Here is a 23,777-nt window from a genome sequence, read left to right as displayed (position 1 = left end):
ATGATGATCACACCGTACCTATATGGTTGGGCAGTTACATGCATATGCTTACATGATATGATGTTGTTTATTATATGAGTTAGCATACATCACTCCGCCTTAAGAGGCAATCAGTTATAGGTTACCCCGTTACCTTCTATTCTTGCATCTCTTTGTCATGTTATTGTGTATGCCTTACATATACAGTATATTGTTTGTACTGGCGTCCTTTTCTCTCTATGGACTTGTGTTCATGACCACAGCTACATAGGGGGATGGCACAGACGCTTAGGAGCTTACTCAGTAGTTTTACAGGAGCACTCCGCTACTCCGGAGTTGCCACATCTTGGTATATTCATTTATGCATATATTGGCGCATGGCGGGGTCCTGTCCCGTCCTTATGATTTTAGTCTTCAGTTAGAGGCTCGTAGATACTTATGTGTGGGTTGTAGGTGTTATGCGACTTCTTCATTATAGATCTTGTACATCATTTTTGTAGCCTTATGGGCCTATACTTACATATGTCTTGGGAGTTGTTGGAGATTGTGTCATGATACGTTTGTGATGATAATCATATATGCCAGGTTGAGTATGTTGGTCAACATGAGCGGTGCTCGGTAGTCTGCTCCGGGTGACCGTCATGGCCCCTGGTCGGGTCATGACAAAAGTGGTATCAGAGCAGTTCCATCCTAGGGTGTATCTACGAGTGGTATCCTGCAGAGTCTCGTTTATGGGTGAGAAGTGCGCCACACTTATAAACAAGAGGCTGCGGGTCATTTAGGAAAAAATGACCATCTTTCTTCTTATTAGATCGTGTGATAGAGCCATGTTATAAGTGTCACGACCCAGCCCCGTGGGCCGCGACTGGCACCCTACCTGGGTACCCAGACCGAATCGCACGTTCATTATCAAATCCAAACTTATTTCCGAATTTTACGAAATCATAGCGAACGTAATTTATATCAAAATATGTCTTAAGCGGTCGCACCAAATCAAAATGCCATATCAAATACAAACTGAGCGGCGGAATAGACATCGTCGGTCAAAAGTGCAAACATAAGCATAAGGGCCATTTGGGGCCATCATAACAAACAGACCGCTTTAAGACCAGAAAACGAAATCAAACCAACATATACAGGACCCTCACCCCACATATATGACTACAGGCCTCTACGAATTCAAAACAAAGACATATGGCGAGACAGGGCCCCGCCGTACCCAAATAGTCAAATATACCGAATATATACAAGCAAAAGGAGTCTGTACCAATAGTGGACTCCGGATCGAAGAGGAGTACTCCAGAATAGCAAGGAGTGAAGCCTACTGTGGAGGATCACCGATATCTGCACCTGCGGGCATAAAACGCAGCCCCCGAAGAAAGGGGGTCAGTACGAAATATGTACTGAGTATGTAAAGCACGGAGTACAGAAGTATGGATCAAAACCGAAGCAAACCAGATGACAAAGTGGAGTACAAATCGGAATGTCAAAATTCGTATCAAAAACATATACGTATACATAATGCAAACGAAATCATGCAAACGCTTAGGAACGTGGTCGCCACACCGACGCTGGCGCCACACACAGCATAACACCAGAAGGTTTCAAATCCCCGTACATCCCCGAACACAAACATAATCATAGGTGAGCGTATCGCATCACGAGCCATATCACAGCATAACTCCAAACGGAACCCGGCCCTATGGCGAAGCCCCGGGAACCGTAACACAGCATACGGCCGAATTATCATAAAGCGCACGAATCAAAACCGACCCGGGAACCGGTGAACGAAGTCATAATAAGGCACGAGCGGAGTCGTGAGTAGACAAATGCAAATCGTATTTCGAAATAGTCTTTCAAAACATAAAAATCTCATAAGTCATTTCATAACACCAAATAATCGTATACATAGTCGATATAAAGTTTCATTTCACAAAACGTTTCCAAAATAGTACGTATAGCTCAAAACGTTACTTAGCATATCGTAATATTCCAAACATATCTCGTAGGAGGAAGTTCCAAAATCGAAAGTATCATTTCAAACTTTATTCAAAAGGACAGCCCAATAAGACAAATAGGGCGTCTCGGGGTTAGCGGGCCCACCTTGAGTCGAATTGAGGTGGCGAACATAATTTACGAACATTTAGGGGTCAAAAGATCATACATAATCATTTCTAAGTTACCCGACCACGTTTCGATAGGTTTCGGACGAGTGGGGGCATTCTAGCCAAAATAGAGCCCTTAGGCTTCAATTGAATTGAATGAATAGTAACTTTTCTGTGGATCGGGTTTCGAGGAGCAGAAATGCTCCGGAAGGTCTCATATTCGCCTATCACACTAAGATATGCCAAACGAAGGAGTGGGAAGCTTTACATACCTTACGGACGTCTTACGCTCTCCAAAAAGTCAAGTCCCGTTTCGTCCAAAATCTGCAAATGGTCAAAGTTACCAATTGAGATTCTTAGGCTTAAAAATGCCTTTAACTTCATTTTTGCCTACCGAAATTTCGGCAGCACTTCCCCTATAAATCTAACACCCCCGAGACTTAGCTCGGCTCAAAATACATCAACAACAACAACCCAAACATCATCAAACAATATAAACCATATTCAAACTTCAAAAGCCTACCTTACTACACAAGTTGGAAATCTTTCATTCAAACTTCAAAATTCCAAATCTATATCCATATTATTGTATTCATTCACTCATTCAAGATTATGCCATCACATTCCAAATACATTCCAAGCCATACACGAAATTGCCCAAAATCCATTACTTTCCATAATTCTCCCAAAACACCAAAACTTACAACGAACGTTCTAACATGCGTCGTTTCATTCCGAATTCATTAACATCAACTATAAATCATATTTAAAGTCTTTAGCACCCTAGATATACAATGATATACACAATTATACCAAAGGTATATGCTTTCCCGTAATGATCCGAAATCATTTTCCAACGCCAATCCAATTCATCAATCAATCATTTACGACATAAAGGTCACAACGACACATTATACAAACTAAACAAGATCAATTCACATCACTTTCTTCTTCCTAGGGCTCACGACCAACATGCAATATACACACACACTCACGGCTTTCTATATACATCAAAGTTACGGGATTCTCGTCTATTCTCAATCCTTATCACATTCATCTCAATTCTATAACATTAGAGGGGCAAAATTCTTACCTTTTCTTGAATTTCCGACTTGTCGCAAACGAGGTTCTGGTGCCAAACTAATTATACCCCGTTGAAGAGGGTCTTGAGTACTTCACAAATCTGTAGAAACTAAGATTTTTGGATCAACAACAAAGCTTGGGAAATTTTTTTTCTCTTGTTTTCTTAGTCTCGGCCGAATGCCCCTTTTTGTGGTGTTCTTGAATTTGTTAGTTGATCTTGATAATTACTAAGTGAGGATGATATATATCCATATAATTGATCATGTGCATAGCACATGATCATTAAGGAAGAGGCTTGGGCCATGGATATGGCCGGCCACTTCACAAGTTTTGGGCCTCAACTTTGTGTCATATTTTTTTCTTGGCCCAATTCATGAAAAGTCCCGTTTTGTAATTCCCGAAACTAATTTCCAAAATTCCAAATTTACCCTCGGCCATCCCCGATGTCTTAACATTTAAGATTCCATAACCAACATAGTCATATTCACCAAAATCAAAATATTTCCTTATAACACATAAATCGTAATTATTTCTCGATTTCCAATTATACGAAAACACGGGACATAACAATAAGATTTATGATGTTTCTATGTTGTTTAAGGTATTTCAGAGTTGAAATACTTGGATTGTAGAGAGGTATGGAAAAATGGGTCATGAATGTGGAATAGTGCCATTTTGAGAAATAGTTTGAATTGAGTTATGAGTCTTGATGTATTGTGATGTAAATGTGTTATAAATGATGTTGAGAACATGAGATTAGCAATGTTCGTGAATGGACATAGTTGTGTGTTATAGCCATGGATATGAGTAGTTGAAAGTAACTATAGAAATGTGGATAACGTGGATGAATAATGATTATTGTTATGGTATTGTGAATGCATTAGTGACGTTTGGGAGTTGATATACGCTAGGAATGTCGTATAAATAAAGGAGAGGCTGTCCGATTTTCTCTTGTTTTGGTCAGATATGCTAGCTATCGATTCTAATGATAGTATGACTTTAATGAAGGTAGATACGCTAGCATTGGAGGTGAACGCGCAAGTGTAAAATAGTGAACGGAAAGGTATGTAAGGCTAATTGTTCTTTCATAAGGCATGGTTCTTTGGCCAAATATCTAAATCTTCTATGAGACTATGATATCCTTCAATTGATTTGATCTTTCGAGCTAGTAAGCTCACGATACGTGATACGCCACGATTGTACTAAATCCCTCGTATGACGAGTAAGCCTATAGAGATAAATGTGATGAATGACGATAATAGTAATAATGATGTTGATGACGATTATGATAATGATGTAAATAGTAAAGATGCTTATGAGCTATTATGTATATGTGTCTATTTATGACTATTATAGAACCCCGAGCTTATGAGGCCAGGTAAGATAAGTAAATAAGTATGTATATGATTACGTAACGCGCGCACACCTCTGCAGATGGTACGGATAACCCTGACGCCTTGGTAGGGCCAGGTAGATGTAACCCTGAAGCCTTGGTAGGGCCAGGGATGAGTAACCTTGAGCCTTGGTTGGCCAAGTATGTATGAAACACCGATCCTGCATGCCGGGTATGCTATATAAATGCTATGTATATGATATGGTTACGAGTATGAATACGAATATGATACGATATGAATGTGAATAAAGCTATGTATACGAATACGAGTACAAATACGGAACGAAAAGATCCTATGCACGGCAAGTAAGTGCCTATGACGATGATATTACTATCTCCCATCTTGTGCTATTTCACATGTTGCTTATTATGCTTCTATATTGATATTGATCATGCTTTACATACTCAGTACATTCTTCGTACTGACGTCCTTTTGTTTGTGGACGCTGCGTCATGCCCGTAGGTGCACAGGGAGACAGGCTCAATCCATAACGGTATTCTCAGAGTCTACCTAGCAGAGCTCCATTTCATTCAGAGCCATAGCTTTTGGGTACTTATTCTTTTGTGTACATAATTATGGGCATAGCGAGATCCTGTCTCGCTTATGTGATATGTTATACTCTTCTTAGAGGCTCGTAGACATGTGTATGTTGTTTGAGATGTCTGGCCTTGTCGGCCTATATTTTGTATATCATTTTGATAGCCTTGTCGGCTCATGTACATTGACGTGGTATAGATGCCAACCGTGATGTGAAAGCATTGTCGTCCGATAGGACTAGCATGAATGATGAATAGAAATGTATGTTTAATTATGTGGCTCACCTAGATGTAAGTATAAGTGTAAGCCAAGGGGTGTGCGGTGGGCTAGCACCGGGCGCTCGTCGCGGCCCCCTAGACGGGTCGTGACATTGAATGACCAAGATTGGGGAAAAAAGTGGAATATGGAGCTCAAATGTGGAAACAATGGTATTCTTGAATAGTAGTTTGATATGAATCATGATTCTTGATATGTTATGAGTGAAATCGTATTGTGAATGATACAAATGACGTTAAAGAAGTACTATATGAGAATGAATACGGTGTTACACCATAGTTATGGTCATGAATCATTTGGGTAAGTGGTTGTGAGAATTGGATAATGATGAACTTGAAGAAGTTATTGATTATGATATTGTGAATGTTGTTATTGATGTTTGAGAGTTGTCATATTATATGGAGGATGTGGTAGAAACAAAGGAAGTGCTGTCCAATTTTCGTTAACCCTTAGTCGTCTTTGCGTAGCTTCACGTATGTTTCCAGTTATCTAATCTTAGTACGAATACTCTTCAATGTAGAATAGTGAACTTGGGAAGCGTGTAGTCGACAAGGCTAGAGAGGCATAAAGGTATGTGAGGCTAGTCCCTTCTTTTTCTAAGGCATGCTTTCTATAATATGACTTCCTTTATATTTCCATGACTTTCTCATACTCCGGAAATTATATGTATGTGGTTATTAAGAGCTACCCATAAGATAATGATAAAAGACGTGTTATTAAGGTGATAATGATGACGATGAATCTAAATTTAGAGATCCTAAAGCTCATGATATGGTATTCTTATGAAGCCAATGATCCTTATATGATTCCTTGATGTTATTCATTGTTGTTAAACTCACCTTATGATGCTAGTTCCTTCAGGGTGAGGCATTATGATCATGACTACTCGATAATGGCATCGGGGGGGGGGGGGGGGGTTCTCGACTTTATGTAACCCCGATAGAGTTGTAGCTTTACTTGAGTTCTAATGCATACTTTATGATAAGTATATAATGATAAGATTACACTGCGCCTACATGGCCGGGCAGACACCGCTATGGCGTTCGACATATACACCATGTCTAGATGGCATGAGTAGACACCACTAGTGGGCGGCATGAGATGTTTACCTCGGACGCAGGAGGCCCGGACTCGGGCTAATGATGATCACACCGTACCTATAGTGTGGGGCTGTTACATACATATGCGTACATGATATGATGCTGTTTATTGTATGAGTTAGCATGCATGACTCCGCCTTAAGAGGCAATCAGTTACAGATTACGCCGTTACCTTATATTCTTGCATCTCTTTGTCATGTTATTTTGTATGCCTTACATACTTAGTACATTATTCGTACTGACGTCCTTTTCTCTCTATGGACGCTGTGTTCATGCCCATAGGTAGACAGTGGGACGACACAAATGCTTCGGAGCTTACTCAGCAGTTGTACAGGAGCACTCCATTACTCCGGAGTTGCCACATCTTGGTATATTCTTTTGTATATATATATTGGGGCATAGCGGGGTCCTGTCCCGTCCTTGTGATTTCAGTCTTCAGTTAGAGGCTCGTAGATACTTATGTGTGGGTTGTAGGTGTTATGTGACTTCTTCATTGTAGATCTTGTACATCATCATTTTTTGTAGCCTTATGGGCCTATACTTATATATGTCTTGGGAGATGTTGGAGATTGTGTCATGATAAGTTTGTGATGAGAATAATATATGCCTGGTTAGGTATATTAGGCAGCATAAGCGGTGCTCGATAGTAAGCTCCGGGTAGCCATCGTGGCCCCTGGTCGGGTCGTGACAGAGATAATCTCAGTCAACCTATGATGCTTACCAGTACGTGTGCGTACTGATACTAACTTGCTGCACTTTTTTTTAGTGCAGATTGTGAGGCAAGACCTTCTTCCAGACCCTGATTCTGGCCTTGAGGCTACAGCTACTTAGATCTGAGGGTGAGCTACCTTCCTGCCATACAACCCTGAGGATTCCTTCTCCATTGTCTATGTCACGACCCAACCCCGTGGACCGTAACTGGTGCCCAACTAGACACCTACACACACTCACTTACCGTACCGACATATCAAAGACTTATTCATATTTAAGCATACGTTAACTTGCACAGATACTGAGAATAGGCGTCGTCTTAAGCGGCCACGTGTATCAGAAATATCAAACCGAAGCCCGTAGGCAGGCGGAATACACATCGCCCGAATGTACACACATATACAAACATATGGGCCATTTCGGCCATAATAGCAAACAGGGCCGCCTAAGGCACAGATCACAGACAAAACCAAACAAACACGACCCATGACCCACAAATATGTCTACAGGCCTCTAACGAACATAACAAAATCATATGACGGGACAGGGCCCCGCCGTACCCCTGAATATATACAAAGATATACAACGGAAGAGTCTATAGCAAAATGTGGGCTCCGGACAAGGGAGCACTCCAAGACAGCTAAGTAGACGTCCTAAGCGGGCGGATCAGCAAAACGAGCGTCGGTACCTGCGGGCATGAAACGCAGCCCCCGAAGAAAGGGGGGGTCGGTACGAAAAATGTACTGAGTATGCAAGGCTTGGAATAATATGAACAGAATCACAAGCGAAATGAATAGTGTAGGAGATAAATACAGAAAGTAAGCACGAAATGTAAAGTAATCAAACAACTTACTGGAAACACAGACCATGCATGCAAAGAACGGTGTCCGGTCCCTTATGGAACCCCGGGAAACGTGGCGCCGCCCTGCCTTCGGCGCCACACACATCTACTCTGGAAGTTTTGCTCCGTAATCTCCGACACACATCATAATATCATATCATAGTATCATATCATATGTGGTTCGGCGATCCATAAACACACCATAACACATTTAACTTCGGTATACATAAATGGCACCCGGCCCTCAAGCGGGGGACCCGGCGAGCCATACGCACGATAAACACCAGCCCGGGACTCGGCGAAAGAGATCATAACACATGCACGAGCAGAGTAGTGCGAAACTAAATGCATAAAAATCACGACTCAATGGATATGTATACTTATCGACATCTGAAGGCCCAGAAACAAGTTTCTGGTCGATCCGACTTAATATGAGGACGTTACGAACGTTTGAAGTACAGAGCGCTCTATAAGCATTTCAAAAGCCATTTTGAAAACCGACGCAATAATCATATCAAGAACCCTTCGGACATCGTTATGGATCACATCAAATAAGACTGTAGGAACCATAAGTGCATATCGTAAATATTAAGGACTCAACGACATAATCAAACGTGCTAGTATCTGAAGATCAAAGCTTTAGTCATATTAACCGTCTTTCGAATGCCATTCGGAAACAGACCGACTAAATCATCGGACATCATTGATACATGTCAAGGACATATGAAAGGACTTACGGGAGTCAAAGATGTTAGCCATCCTAGTGGCTCTAAGAATAGGAATTTCTTTGCGGTCGTACATATACATCAGTCGTTCGTTACATAAAGACCATGCCAAAGAAAGAAAGATAAGCCTTACATACCTTGCCCGCTTCCTATGCTAATCCGAACTCAAGCTCTCCGCTTCGCAAGATCTACAACAATATTCATATATACCGACATTAGCCATAAGCGCTTAGTATCCAATTCGAAACCAACACTTAATCTACCGAAATTTCGGCAGCATTTCCCCTGTAAATGCGACATCCCCGAGAATTCAACTCAGCCAAATATACAACAACAAATTTGAGAATTTAACTCGGCCAACTTAGCAACGACAATACCAATAATTATTTCAACAATATCGACAATCAATCCAAAACACATTCCAACATTCACAACTCCTTTCTACAAACTTTGACGACTTTCCATTTACATTCAATTCACAATTGCCTACATTTTCAAATTCAAACTATATTCAAGAATACCTCAAACAATCCATACAATATTCAAATAATCCTATCCATACGTTATGCCACCCGAATTCTTCCAAATGGAATAGCAACAACAACAACATATTTTATTCTTCCAAATTCATGAATTATACTAACAATTCATACACTAGCAATATTGTTTTCCATATATGCAAGAAATAATATTATGATCACATCGGCTTCCATAACTACTCTCCAACACTTGGAACTTCAACTAAAACTATCAAACTTTCATTACTAACATGGAATACATAACAACAACAACTATAACACTAAATAGAATAATTGAATCACCATTCTCCACACACACATACCCACGGCCATACACACATATACACACGGCCACCATGCACAACTCCATATTTTCATGAATTTCACTTATTTCTACACACTACAACATTCACAAGCATCTATAACATAGAAAGGAAGGTTGATTCTTACTTTTTTTCCAATTATCTTCTTCCTTGACCTAAGTTGTCCCTTGCAAGAATTGGTGTTTTTCTTGCTCTAACAATTATGTCACGTTGAAGAGGACCCTTAAATTAGTAGGAATACTAGGAGAAATAATTTTTTTTGAATCAAAGTTGGAGACTTTAATTTTTCATGGACATGGCCGAATGGCCTCTTGTGTTGCTCTCCAAGTTTTTGTTTTCTTGAAGTTTCTTGAATTATGATGACACATAAGAGTAGTCATCCTTTAATACTTGGATTAAAATCCCACATGGGCTTGGGCCATATACCATGGCCGGCCACACACACTTGGGCCTTTTCCCTTTTTTTTTTTTTTTAATTTTCCAAGCCCACTTACTTGTGGCTAATTTTTTTGTAATTCATGAAACCATTTTACAAATTTCCAATTTTGCCCTTGGCCTTCCTCAATATTTCCGCATCCATAACTCTCACAAACAACTTGTGTGCTTAACAAGATCATAGATATAACCCTGCTCTTAACTTCCCGCAATCGTCTTGAATTATCCGTATGTATAAAATGCGGGATATAACAGTCTATCTTTACTCCTTAGACATTTTCCATTATATTCTGACAGTTGTATTATTCTTGACATTATTGATTTAAGTTCCTGTGCGGTGAATTCATTTTCGAGGGTTGTATTATCACTAGAATTTCTGCACTTATTATTATCTATGGCATTGACTTAGACTATCTATTATTGATCTTGTGATTTAAGTTATTTTGGTAATTGAATGAGTAAGTAATTACGGGGATGGTTCGTCCACCAGGGGTTAGTGTAGGTGCCATCACGATAGTATTTGGCTCGTGACAAACACTCGCTAGTGCTCTCATATGACGCTGTGTCTATGTAGCCAATGACTCCCTCAATAAGTGTATTGCACTTCTGGGATCCTGATCAGATGGAACAGGAGGAGTAACTGGAGGTGTTGTGGCTCTCCGGAGCTTCTCAGGTGGTGGAGGAGTCGGAGATGGCTGGGAGGGTGTCTCACCTTGGGTGTCACGACCCATTTTGGCATAAGTCATGCGGGCACTTACCTTTCCCACCTCGGTAGCGAACCCTTAACCCAATAATAAATAAGACATAATAATTAAATCGAGCAACGGAATAGAATAAATACGTAAGTCTCACGATACATATATATATATATATATATATATATATATATATAGTAAAATAGTGCGGAATGATAATAACACCCACAGAGTCTAGTCTGAGTTATACAAGAGCATCTAAAATGGAAATAATACGAGTCTGGAATAATAATGCACAAAGTTTCTATGTCTCTGAATAGAAATAGGACATAATGATAGAGAAGTCTTCAAGGCAGCGGATGGCCATGCTCACCCTGGAAACTCGAAGATAATACTGAAGCGACTATCAGCCACGTATACCGGACGCAGGTCCAGCCTGATACTCTGCATTCATAAAGGAATGCAGCAAGTGCAGATCAGTACAAAACAACAATATTGGGCTGCATCTTCGGCCGACTAAGTATAGTTAACACAATTCAGATAATAAAGCAGATAAGTAGACAAACCAACAAGTATAAAGCAAATGTAATCGAATTCAAGCACACTTCGTCACCTAAGTAGAGCATCTAATCCCAAATGTGCCAAGTATTAATATATCAAGTCCGAATCCAACAACGAAAGTACAACACCAAAACACCTCAACATAAGCCATGGTGCAATGCATTACAATAATGTATGAATGAAATGCAATGTCGTGCAAATGCTGTGTATACATGTACTCTGGACGGAAATATCGACATCTCGGTAGCACAACCTAGTGTGACTCATGAAGTCTAAGTACCACCCGTCCCGGATCTTTTCCCAACAAACAAACGGGACCCCGGATCTTTTCCCACTGGGGGTTGTCACTGGCACCTTTCTAGGGACCCTACAGAGTCCATACACTCACTCAATCAACGATTATGGAACTAACATTGAATATCGGCCACTCAATCAACGATTCCAGAACTAACATCGAATATCGGCCATGTTACACCTCGTAGTTTCGTCCGTTGAGATTCGTTAGGCGTTAGTTTTCCTAATCGTGGAAATGGGAGTCACCTTAGGATATATTAGATTACATGTTCCCATATTATGGTTATGGGGGTTTAAGCCCATGAAATGATCTGTTGAAGGATTTAAGAACAAACAAATAAAGGAATGGAGTTTGTGGGAACTTTGGTAAAACTTGGCAAAATTTTTGGAAAGGATTTTGGTCCAGATTGGGGGAGGCATATCTCCTAGAATATGAGGATTTTTGGTGTGTTTCTTTTGTCCAAATTTAATTTCATCGAGTCTAGTTTCCAACCCAACAAACCGTTCGTCAATGTGACGCCTGAGTAAAAAGTAATGCATGTTTTACGACAGATTGTCTGAGCAGAAAATTTCCGCGGACCATTTGACGGCCCGCAGAAAATTTTGCGGTCCGTCAAATTGCACCAGCCCAGCGTCAAATGGTCACAGTGAACCATATTTTACTGGGCAGTTCTACGGACCATTTTGACGGTCCGTAGGAATTTTTACGGCCCGTCAAAATGGGCGCAGAATTGCCCGACGGGATTTTAAGTTCCGCTTAATATATTTCGTTCCACTTCATTTGGACATTTCATTTTACCAAATCAGATCCAAAAGCTCTCCAAAAACCCTCTCTTCAACTCCATAAACTAATCCAAGCCAAAATCAAAGGGGGACTAAATATGAAGAGGCAAGAATCAAGATACCCATGTGCTAGAAGTCTTGCTAGGGTTAATAGACCCCAAGAATTATTTGGATATTAAAGCTACGGTTTTCATATAAGTTGATAGCTTGATCCAAAGCTCATTATTATGAGATAAAAGGTTAGTTTTCATGCTTATTACATATTATCAAGAATGTTTAGTTGTTGAACAGCTTGGGTAGAAGAAGGAAGTAGAAAATGAGTTCTAAATGTAGTTTTTATGATGTTTTTTTATTATGCTAACTTGAGTTATGATTCTTAGTATGATATGGATATAATCTTGCTATGGGAGGTAGCAACGGTGATGAAGAAGCATTATATGAAAATGTGCTAAAATGGGTATGAAGTTGCTATCATAAGTTGAATATAACGATAAATTTTGAAGGCTTAATAAAGTGTGATCACGTGATTATGATATTATATTGTGGTTGTTGGGAGTTGTTTTGTGATATGGTGGAAGTTGACAAAATAGGGGAAATGCTGCCCAATTTTCATTAGATCATGAATCATTTTAGTTTGAACTTGAGAGTACCATCAAGGCTTAACTATTGCATAAAATCCTTCTAAATGTAGATTACTCAAGCTTCAACGGTGAACTTTAAATAGTTGGGGAGACGAAGAGGTATGTAAGGCTAACCCTTCTTTCATTAAGGCATGGTTCCCTTGCTATATATGTATATATATATCCTTTCATGAGTTCCATAATGATTTATAAATGACTCTACCTCTAAGAGTACCAAAGCTCATGATTCTCGATACTTTCACGATACTAGTACTTCCTTTATATGATAGTTGATCCTTATGGACTTTTATGTATATGTGTCTAAGTATTTATGACTATTATTGTTATATCCCGCATTTTTACGTATTTGGATAATTTAAGGTAATGGTGGAAGGTCAAGAACAAGACTATAATTTTGATTTTGATTGGCATACAAGTTGTTTATGAAAATTTTGAAGTGGGAATATTAAGAAAGGTCAATGGCATAAAGAAAAATTCGCAATATGACTCGTGGAAATATGGAGGAAGGCGAGGGGTAAATTTGGAATTTTTTTTAAAAAAATAAGAATTCATGAGTTACAAGACCAAGAGAGCTAAATATGGGCTTGGAATTAAAAAGGGGCCACTTGGGCCATCCACATGGATGGGCTAGGCCCAACTAAAGCTTAAGGGGTCAAAAATAAAAAGGATGACCAAGTCATCTTTTCCACTTCAACTTCTAGAAATTTCAAGAGCCTAAGAACACTAGAGAAGAAGGAGAAAAAAATCTCCAAGGCCATTTTCGGCCAAGTTCAAAACCAAAAAAAAAAAAAAAAAAAAAATTCTTCAAAAATCATTTTCTACCAATTGAAGGGTCCTAAACAAAGTGGAGTGGTCATTGAAGCAAAAAAAAAAAACACATATTCATACAAGTTGTGAATTCTAGCTAAGTGGAGGATTAAAGGAACAAGGTAAGAATTCATCCTTCCTTATATGTTATGAATGTTTATGGATGTTTATGCATGTGGTAGTGTACAAAAATGGATGAAATTCATAAGGAAAAAGAATATGGTGGTGTGGCCGTGAGGTAGCATGTGTGGGTGTAGAAATCATGTTTTAATTATTTTATCTAGTAAGTGGTTGTTATTGTTGTGAATGTTATGTTGATAATGGAAGTTGAATAATTTTGGAGAGGTTGTAGTTGTATATGCATGATGTATAGCCATGTATATTTGGTGAATCATGAAGGAATGTGAGCAAGTTTTATTTGGTATGTTGGTTGTTGTGTTGTGGATTTTATATTCCAAATAAAAGCCTAATGAGCTTAGTGAAGTATTAGTAGTTGGAGGCTTGCCTTGGAAGATTATGTAAATTGAATATTATGTCCTTACATGTATGGAAGATAATGATATTAGTATGGTGTGGTTGGAATATACATTATAAGGTTGTTATTGTTTTTATTGGAGTTGGAAGGTTTTGAAAGAAGTAGTAAATTGATTAAGTTGTTATAATGTATCTTGGATGAAATATGTGAATCGCTAGTGTAGTTGTTGAATTATGTTAATAGTTTGGCCGGGTTTGAATTCCCGGATTGTGGTTGATGAGGATTTGGCTATGTTGAATGTCGAGGATGGTGTATTTACAGAGGAAATGCTGCCGAAATTTCGGTAGCCAAGTGTTTCCTTAAGATTCTAACTCTAAGTATCCTAATAAGAGTTTTGGCAAACATGACCAAATTGCAGATTTTGACGAGATTGCAACGTGAATTTGGAGTAGCAAAAGGAGCGGAAAGAGGTATGTAAGGCTTCACCCTTCCTTCTATGGCATGTCTTAGCTGTAATAAGTTGGGTACGAGCCTCGGGGACAACTCCGTTCCCCGGAATCCGCACCTAAAGTTTTCTCCTTTTTGTGCAATAGAATTGAACTAGAAAGTGCAAAATAATGGAAAGACCTCCTAAACCCCTAGAACTTGCACAAATGGGACCCGATTACCCTAGAACCTCACAAGTAACGCTATGACATGTAACATATGCAAATAGTATAGGCTACCTCATCCGGTCCGAGGTGGGCCCATTACTCTCGGATTTTCCTTATAGTCTTGTTGGACTTACTAGAAGTTGAATCCAAGGGAATCCTTTGATCCCGATTTCGTTACCAAATGATAAGTACTATAACTACTCTAATGAGGAGACTTCGATGATTATAATGATAACAATGATGCTAGACGAGAGGATATGCCTATGATAAGTACTATCAGAACGATTCTATGACTAAGATTCCTAAGCTAAGTATTCTATGTGAATATGAAAGTGATAAACTAACTTCTGAATCTTATTTATATTCCTTAGCTATGACATTATTTTCTAAGGATTTCAAAGCCTATGAACTGACATCTATGATGCCCCCGATTTCATTCTACGTTTACTTTTAGTACCATTCTCCGTTGATAGTCTCACCTTAAAAATATTCGTCCCTTCAAGGTGAGACGAAGCGATCCCTAGTATTCCATAGTGTACTCGGAGGTCACCGACCTTACGTCACTCCGATGGCTACATGATTTTTCTTTGGGCTCCCTTGCATGCTTATATGATATACGTATATAAGATATGAATATGTATATAAAACATGTATATGTATGTAAGATATGTATATGACCTTGGGATGGGGGAAAGGGATATATGGGGGAATGGGAAGGGAAACATGTTTCATTGCCACCTGATCAGCTGGCTTATCATCCCGGACGCGGGGTGCCAAGACGCGGGATATATGGGTGAGCCGGTGCATATCGGCGCTATGTGGGTGAGCCGACATTGTTCGGCGCTATGATATGATCTACCATGTCATGACCAGACATGCTATGATACGATATGCTATGACATGCTATGCTATGATATGATACGCTATGCTATGATAAGCTATGCTAGGATACGACAAGCTATGCTATGACATGATATGCTATGATATGCCATAACATGACATACTACGACAAGCTATGCTATGATATGATAAGCTATGCCAGGATATGACGAGTTATGCTATGACACGCTATGCTATGACATTGACATGATATAACACGATATGACATGCTGTAATAAGACATGATATTACACGATACGATATTCCATGATAAGATACGATAGGACACGACCTGACACGCCACGATAAGATACGGTAGTGCACGATAGGATATGATACGATAAGATACGACATAATATAAGTTCTATTTTCTACGTTCATGGAGGGGAAACGTTTTTAAAAAGGAAAGACAAGCCATGCATGATAGCCGCCCAAAAAGGGGCCTTCCTATGTACAGGTTACCTCCTTGCCTTATTATATGTCCTATGATTCCATGATATTATTAATCGCACTCTATGTTACTGCTTGTATTATCTTCCATGCCTTACATACTCGGTACATTATTCGTACTGACGTCCCTTCTTGTGGACGCTGCGTTTCATGCCGCGCAGGTCAGCATACAGGTGGAGTTGATCCTTAGGAGCTATACCAGCCGCACTTGACAGCGCTCCAGTTGTTCCGGAGCCTCACTTCTGTGGTACTATTTTGTGTATGTATTTTCGGGCACGACAGTACTCGGCCCTTCCTATGTATAAGTGTACTATGTCTAGAGGCTCGTAGACAGATATGCATAGTCAGCTATGTACAGTTAGATGTGTTGTATTTTGAATTGTTCGCGTCCCGGTATAACGCGATAGCGGAAAGCTTACTACTTATGTTTATGGTGACGCTGCTAATGTTAATATTCAGTTCGAAAAAAAAATATATGGCTCTGTTTACACGGCTTGCCATGAAGTAAAGGTAATATGATAGATAAGGGGTGCTCGGTACAAGTATCGGGTACTCGTCACGGCCCCTAGTCGGGTCGTGACAATTATGTAACACCGAGCTTATATGGCCGGGTATGATATCTATTGCGCGTACACCACTGCAGTTGGGTACAGATAAAACTGAGCCTTGGTAGGGCTAGGTATGTATGACACCGAGCCTTGTCATGGCCGGGTATGTGAAACCACCGAACCTTTATGGTCGGGTAGGCTATGGTTATGAATATGTATACGAATACGGATACGAATATGGATACATATATGGATATTTGTATATGTATATATGTATGTACACGAGCACGCACAAGAAATGGAAGGTCCCTATGAAAGACAAGTAAGTAATTACGATGATGGCTACTATCTCCTGATTCTCCCATCTTATGCTATTTCTTATGCTGTCTCTTATGCTCCTATTATGATGTTGATTATGCTTTACATACACAGTACATTATTCGTACTGACGTCTTTTTGTTTGTGGACGCTGTGTCATGCCTGCAGGTGGACAGGGAGACAGGCTTGATCCGTAGATTTCTTATTCAGGGATTATATAGAGCAGCTCCATTTCATCCGGAGCTATAGATTTTGGTATTATTTTTTTGTGTACATACCTATGGGCATGGCGGGGTCCTGTCCCGCCTATATGATGTGACGTACTCTTCTTAGAGGCTCATAGATAGTTGTATATGATTAGATGTCCTTAGCCTTGTTAGCTCATATTTTGTATATCATTTTGATAGCCTCGTCGACTTGTATACATGGATATGGGCATTGTTATTGATGATGATATAAATGTGTTGGTTCCCAATGAGATTAGCACTATTGATGCATATAAATTATGAGTAAGCCATGTGGCTCACCTAGATGTGAATACGAGAGTACGATAAGAGGTATCCAGGTAGGTTAGAACCGGGTGCCCGTCATGGCCCTCCGGTTGGGTCGTGACAGGCCATCTCACGTCACTAAAGTAAAATCGAGCCTAGCTCATCAAGGTGTTTCATCAAATATCATCAGTATCTCCACAGTGTATCATGAAAAATGAGAGTTCATGCAATGCATGTATCATCATCAATAATCATGCTCAATATCACAAGTACCAACAATGGGTACGCCAACAATATATCCGAATCACAAATACCAACAGTGGGTACGCTAATAATATGACCGAATCACAAGTACCACTAGTAGGTGCGCCAACAACCTCGTAATCAAAATGGTAAAGCATAAACCAATATCTATCAACAACTCATGGCATCAAGCCAATACAACAGAACAATCAAATCACAACATAACGGGGTGGGTAGCCCCAACACACAACATGGCTCAACCAAAGGCAATATCTAACCCAACTTCATACCCGAAGGTTCACATGCTGTCTTTGACAATATAATCTAACTATATGCTTCGCTGTGCGAAGTCTCACAAAGGTAAGTCATAACCTACCTGGATGGTCGAACAACAACACCAACAAATCATTCTATCGCCTTCCCCTTCAGCTGAGCCTCAGAAACAAAGTGGTCTAGCCTCAGAACCTGGGATAAGTATAGGTACGATATAAACTCCCCACAAGGGAAAATACTATATTACATGAAAGATGGAACACTATGAAAGGAATACTTTAGTAAGAACCCTTCTTTGGAGTGTTTCGCTCGTAAATAGTTTTACGTGCGGATTCATGGAAACAAAAGATTTAGGGAATAGCCATTACATACATTTTGTCAATCCACTCTACAACCACAATGAAGTTAGTATGTATAGAACCTTAATCTACAATAAACGACAATAACGCTAACGTCAAGCTAAAGGAAAATTAGTATACATCACACCGAGCGACAAACTCGAGTTACAAACAACTAAATGGGGCTTCTCTACACCCTATCCTTCCTTCAAACCATACATCAAAAACAAAAACACATATTAAAGTTCCTCCCCCCCCCCCCAAATTTCCGGCCACATAACATCATAACAATAACTTCAAAACAGCCCAACATGACCAAACAACTCATATATGACTTTCGATCGCTGTTTCGTAAGTTCTCATTAAGAAAACATAGCCATGACCTGATACTCTCAAATACATAAAGGAGAAGAGAACTCTTATCTTAGATGGCCAGAACAAGCCTTACCAAATCATTCTTCAACTTGAAGCAACTTCTAGTTCCCAACAAACAAGGAAGCAACCAAGCTACCTAGCGTCACGAGCTTTTCAAAAGGAGAATTTACGTTATATTCTCGTAGATTCTTGCTAGGATTATATGGGAAATCTTAGCGAGCCTTTGGGAGTGAATATGATCTGTTATAGGGTGAAAATGATGAAATAAATAGTTTCCAACACTTAGATACTGAAATTTTCAACCGCCTCCGACCTGCGGTGGACATACGGCCGTATGTGGCAACATACGGTCTTTATGTCCACCGTATGTTTGACTGTAAGTGATCATTCTCCTCTGACTCTTCTACTTTAATAAGATAGCGGACATACGGCCCGTACCTCAAAAGTACAGTCTGTATGTTGCTCCATATGTTGAAAACTTTGTCGAAATTCATTCGTTCCATTTCGTTTACCTTATAATCATTCCAACACATACTAAGAATGGTTTTAAACATTTATAACCTTAAGAATAACATCGCCTCTAAGCTTACATTGATTAACTTACATTGCATCTTCTCATACTGAAATACGAGATGTAACATATGGACTTTACCATTTGTCATGATCTTAAGACAACTTTGCACCCCAACTTACTTCAATAAGACTTTGTATAGCTAAAACGTCACATTATCCCTCTCAAAATGAGTTGAAACTTAACCTAAACTTATGGAGTGTTACACTTATCAAGAAATTATAATGCAGTCCTTTAGTTAGTCTAGGCTCTGTTGTGATTCTTCTTTTTACCTTTGCAAGTATTTGTGTAATAGGTGTTCGTTCATTAAAGTGAATTTGTGATTTTAGGCAGACTGTTCAGGGAACAGGTCTTTAGGTTATCTAAAACCATTAGAGTCCTCTTGATTTAGTGAGGAATTTTATAAATCATATAAAAGATAGCTCATGATTTTTGACACCCTTGAGCACGGAGTTTTCCTCGTGAAAATTCGTCTGTTGATTAACACACTGCTGCATTATCTTCTTGCATAGTTACTCTAAGAACCAGATTCTCATAGTGCGTAGGAGTAGCCTGATCCTACCAAGTGGTATCAAATCTAGACCTTTCTACAAAGGCTAGTACCTTGAATGATGGTTATGGTATCAAATCTAGACCTTTCTACAAAGGCTAGTACCTTGAATGATGGTTACTCACTCATACGTACAAGAAGGGAAATCAATAACAAGACCTCCATGCTTCAGTGGAAAACATCATGGATGGTGGAGAATAAAAATACAAGATTATCTAATTAGGAAAAGTCATGAGTTGTGTGATATCACTCAAAATGGTCCAAGAAGTCATGGTAGCACAATGCACCAAAAGGCAGAAATTCAGATTAATGCCAAGGCAAGAAGACTCCTTATGTGCAATACTAGCCAAATGAATTCTGCAAAGTCTTACGATGTGTCACTTCCAAATAATTATGGGATACAGTGCAAAACCACTATGGAGATGAAAAAGGGAAAGAAAGCAACAACAGTCTCAAAGGAGAAACCAATAAAGAAAGAACCAAAGCATCACTAGCTCAAAAAAATTCAAAGACTGAGAATAAGATGTCATTTGAAAAGCTCTCCTGTCACGACCCAGCTAGGGGCCACGACGGGTACCCGGGGCTAACCGCCGAGCACCGCTCGCTCTATTACCCTCTTTACTCGATTAATGCCTTATCATCAAATTTATGTTTGAAACATAGAAAAATATCATAACTTATATGGAAACATAAATACTTGTGTATATAGAAAGGTTTGGTACATCAAAATAATGAGTGCACGTATACATGAAAGAGGTGAGACCATGCTACCCACACTACGCATCTACGAGCCTCTACTGACATACTATACAATGGACGGAACAAGACTCCGTCATGCCCAAATATATATATACATATGTACCAAAAGAGAAATCATAAGCACCTCCGAACAATGGAGTGCTCTCGACAACTAGCAGCTCCTAAGTATCTGGATCAAGCTCGCCTCCCTGTCTACCTGTGGCATGAACACAGCGTCCAACGAAGGGACGTCAGTACGAATATTATACTGAGTATGAGAGGCATGAACAGTGAAGAAAGGCATCAATAACATAATGAGAGCATCAATATAAAGCATATGGATCTGACCGATAATCAAAAATGGAATAATGCATGTTGTCTTACTCATACTTATCATCGTAACATGTATGCATCATATGCAAACTGCCCGCCCATGTCGGGACGGTGTGATAATCAATAATATAAGCCCGCGTCCAGGCCTCCCGCGTCCGGGGTACCATCTCATGCCACCCACTAGTGGTGTCTGCCCACGCCCGAAGGTTGTGGTGTATCCGTATCGCCGCCCGCCGAAGCGGTGTCTGCTCGGCCAACTAGGCCCGGTATGCAATGCTCATGCCATGCTTATCGTAAAATAGTCATAATAATGTACTTATTGTAAAATATTTATCTTATCATAATCACATGCATAAGGTTTGAGAACAACTTTACTTTATCGGGGTGACGTAAGGTCGTGACCCCCCGATTACTTTATGGAGCTATTTCGGACATTCTGCCTCACCTTGAAAGGACTAGTACATAAGGTGAGTGTAGGCAAGGACTAACATCATCATATCGTATAACTTATCTCATATAGACATTTAACTTTTTGGAATGTAGGAGGTCATGGAAAGATGGTAATTCGGACTATAAGATTCATGCCATTGGAAAGAAAGGACTAGCCTCACATACCTTGTCGTTTAGCTAAGTTGTTGTCCACTTATTCTCCTTCGTTACCACGTCGTCACCTTCATGAGAGAATTCGTATTACATTAGTTAATCGACTATAAGAACGCATCGTTATCCCTAGAGAAAATTAGGCGGCATTTCCTTTGAGGTTAACACTTATATCATGACCTATACACCATTTGTAACGCATTCATAATCATAACACGTCAACTTCTATGATTCCATCCAACTACCATTCCATAGTGACACTATTTACTCAATCATGACCCATTCCTATGTTCTTCTACATTTTAAGTATCTAAGTCTTCCAATACGTTGAATCACATGGTATAGTCATGAAACATACCTTAAAATTTACTTAGCCAAAACCCTAGTTCCACCCTTTTGAGGATTTCTTGACAAAGATGATCCTTTGATGTGTTCTTACACTTGTTTTCATGAATTTAGTGGTGTTGATCTTGATGTTCCCTTTGATTCTCTTAAATTCTTATGGAGGACATATTTGGAGAGTTCTAGAGCATTCTTGAATTGTATGGAAGAGAAATGAAATGAAATGATCCTTAAGTCCCTTTTTAGTAACTCAAAACTGATGTTTAATGAATTCTCGTCGGGATGAACAGTGGTCGTAAACAAATACACTTGCGGAGCATCGAAACATGGAACACCGGATGGACTGATTCAAGCTCCGAATGTAGGTCCAATTCATATGCTACCTGTCCCACCTTACGGACAATTTTATAAGGTCCGATGTATCGTGGACTCAATTTCCCTTTTTTGCCAAATGTCATCACCCCTTTCATTAGCGATACCGTCAGAAATACCCAGTCATTTTCCTGAAATTCTAAATCCCGTCGGCGGTTGTCTGCATAAGACTTTTGGCGACTTTGAGCTGTTAACAGTCGGTCTCGAATCACTTTAACCTTTTCAACTGCTTGTTGGATCAAGTCGGGGCCTATTAATTGTACTTCTCCGGTTTCAAACCATCCAATTGGAGATCTGCATTTTCTTCCATATAAGGCTTCATACGGGGCCATTTGAATACCGGAATGGTAGCTATTGTTATAAAAAAATTCGATAAGGGTTAAATGCTCATCCCAACTACCCCCAAAATCCAACACACACGCTCGGAGCATATCCTCCAAGGTCTGAATGGTGCGCTCGGCTTGTCCGTCCGTTTGTGGATGAAATGCTGTGCTGAATTTGACTTGGGTACCTAACCCTTCTTGAAAAGATTTCCAAAACTTAGCTGTAACTGGGCCCGTCTTTCTGTAACAATGGCCAAAGGGATCCCATGAAGGCGCACAATTTCCTTTAAATATAACCTGGCATAGTCTTCTGCTGAATACGTGGTTCTAACTGGGAGGAAATGAGCTGCTTTCGTGAGTCTGTCCACGATCACCCATATAGAGTCATATTTGCCTCGGGAGCGGGGTAACCCCACAATAAAATCCATATTAATCTCCTCCCATTTCCAGGTAGGAATTTCCATTACTTGCAATAAGCCCCCTGACTTTTGATGTTCTGCTTTCACCTGTTGGCAGTTCGGACACTGCGCCACAAATGCCGCTATGTCTCGTTTCATGCCATCCCACCATTATAGCAATTTAAGATCGTGATACATTTTGGTCGTACCTGGATGAATGGAATACCGAGAATGATGCGCTTCTTCTAAAATTTGCTGGCGTAATTTTGCCACATCCGGAACACACAGTCTGTCTCGGTATCTAAGAACCCCATCTATGGAAACTGCAAATGGAGACTTCTCTTTCCCATGGGATACATCCCTGTGATGACACATCTGTGGATCTTCGTACTGGCGTTCTTTTATCTCCGCATTCAAAGGCGAGACCGCAGGATCATTAACACTAATTCCTGCCTTACCCGAATCAATTACACGTACCCCAAGATTTGCTAGTTGATAGAGCTCACGAACCATTTCTTTCTTTTCTGAAGGGACTTCACTTAAACTGCCCATTGATCGGCGGCTAAGCGCGTGTGCTACCACATTCGCTTTCCCGGGGTGGTATAAAATATTCACGTCATAATCCTTCAACAATTCCAACCACCGCCTCTATCGTAGGTTCAACTCCTTCTTCTTAAAAATATGTTGAAGACTCTTGTG

At 39.9% G+C, this 23,777-nt stretch overlaps 1 protein-coding gene across 1 annotated transcript in view; it reads left to right on the top strand.

The window, feature by feature from the left end:
* LOC132601543 (uncharacterized) overlaps window positions 1–23,777 on the top strand; it is a 135,263-nt gene that overhangs the window by 96,805 nt on the left and 14,681 nt on the right. Inside the window, exon 3 of the mRNA XM_060314622.1 lies at window positions 10,650–10,744. Within this exon, the coding sequence (XP_060170605.1) occupies window positions 10,650–10,744 (95 nt within the window). The remainder of the gene's footprint in view (window positions 1–10,649; window positions 10,745–23,777) is intronic.

This window comes from Lycium barbarum, chromosome 7, assembly GCF_019175385.1.
Source record: "Lycium barbarum isolate Lr01 chromosome 7, ASM1917538v2, whole genome shotgun sequence".
Taxonomy (NCBI): domain Eukaryota; kingdom Viridiplantae; phylum Streptophyta; class Magnoliopsida; order Solanales; family Solanaceae; genus Lycium; species Lycium barbarum.
Note: the sequence above shows the minus strand (reverse complement) of the source record. Positions and strands in the feature narration are given on the sequence as shown.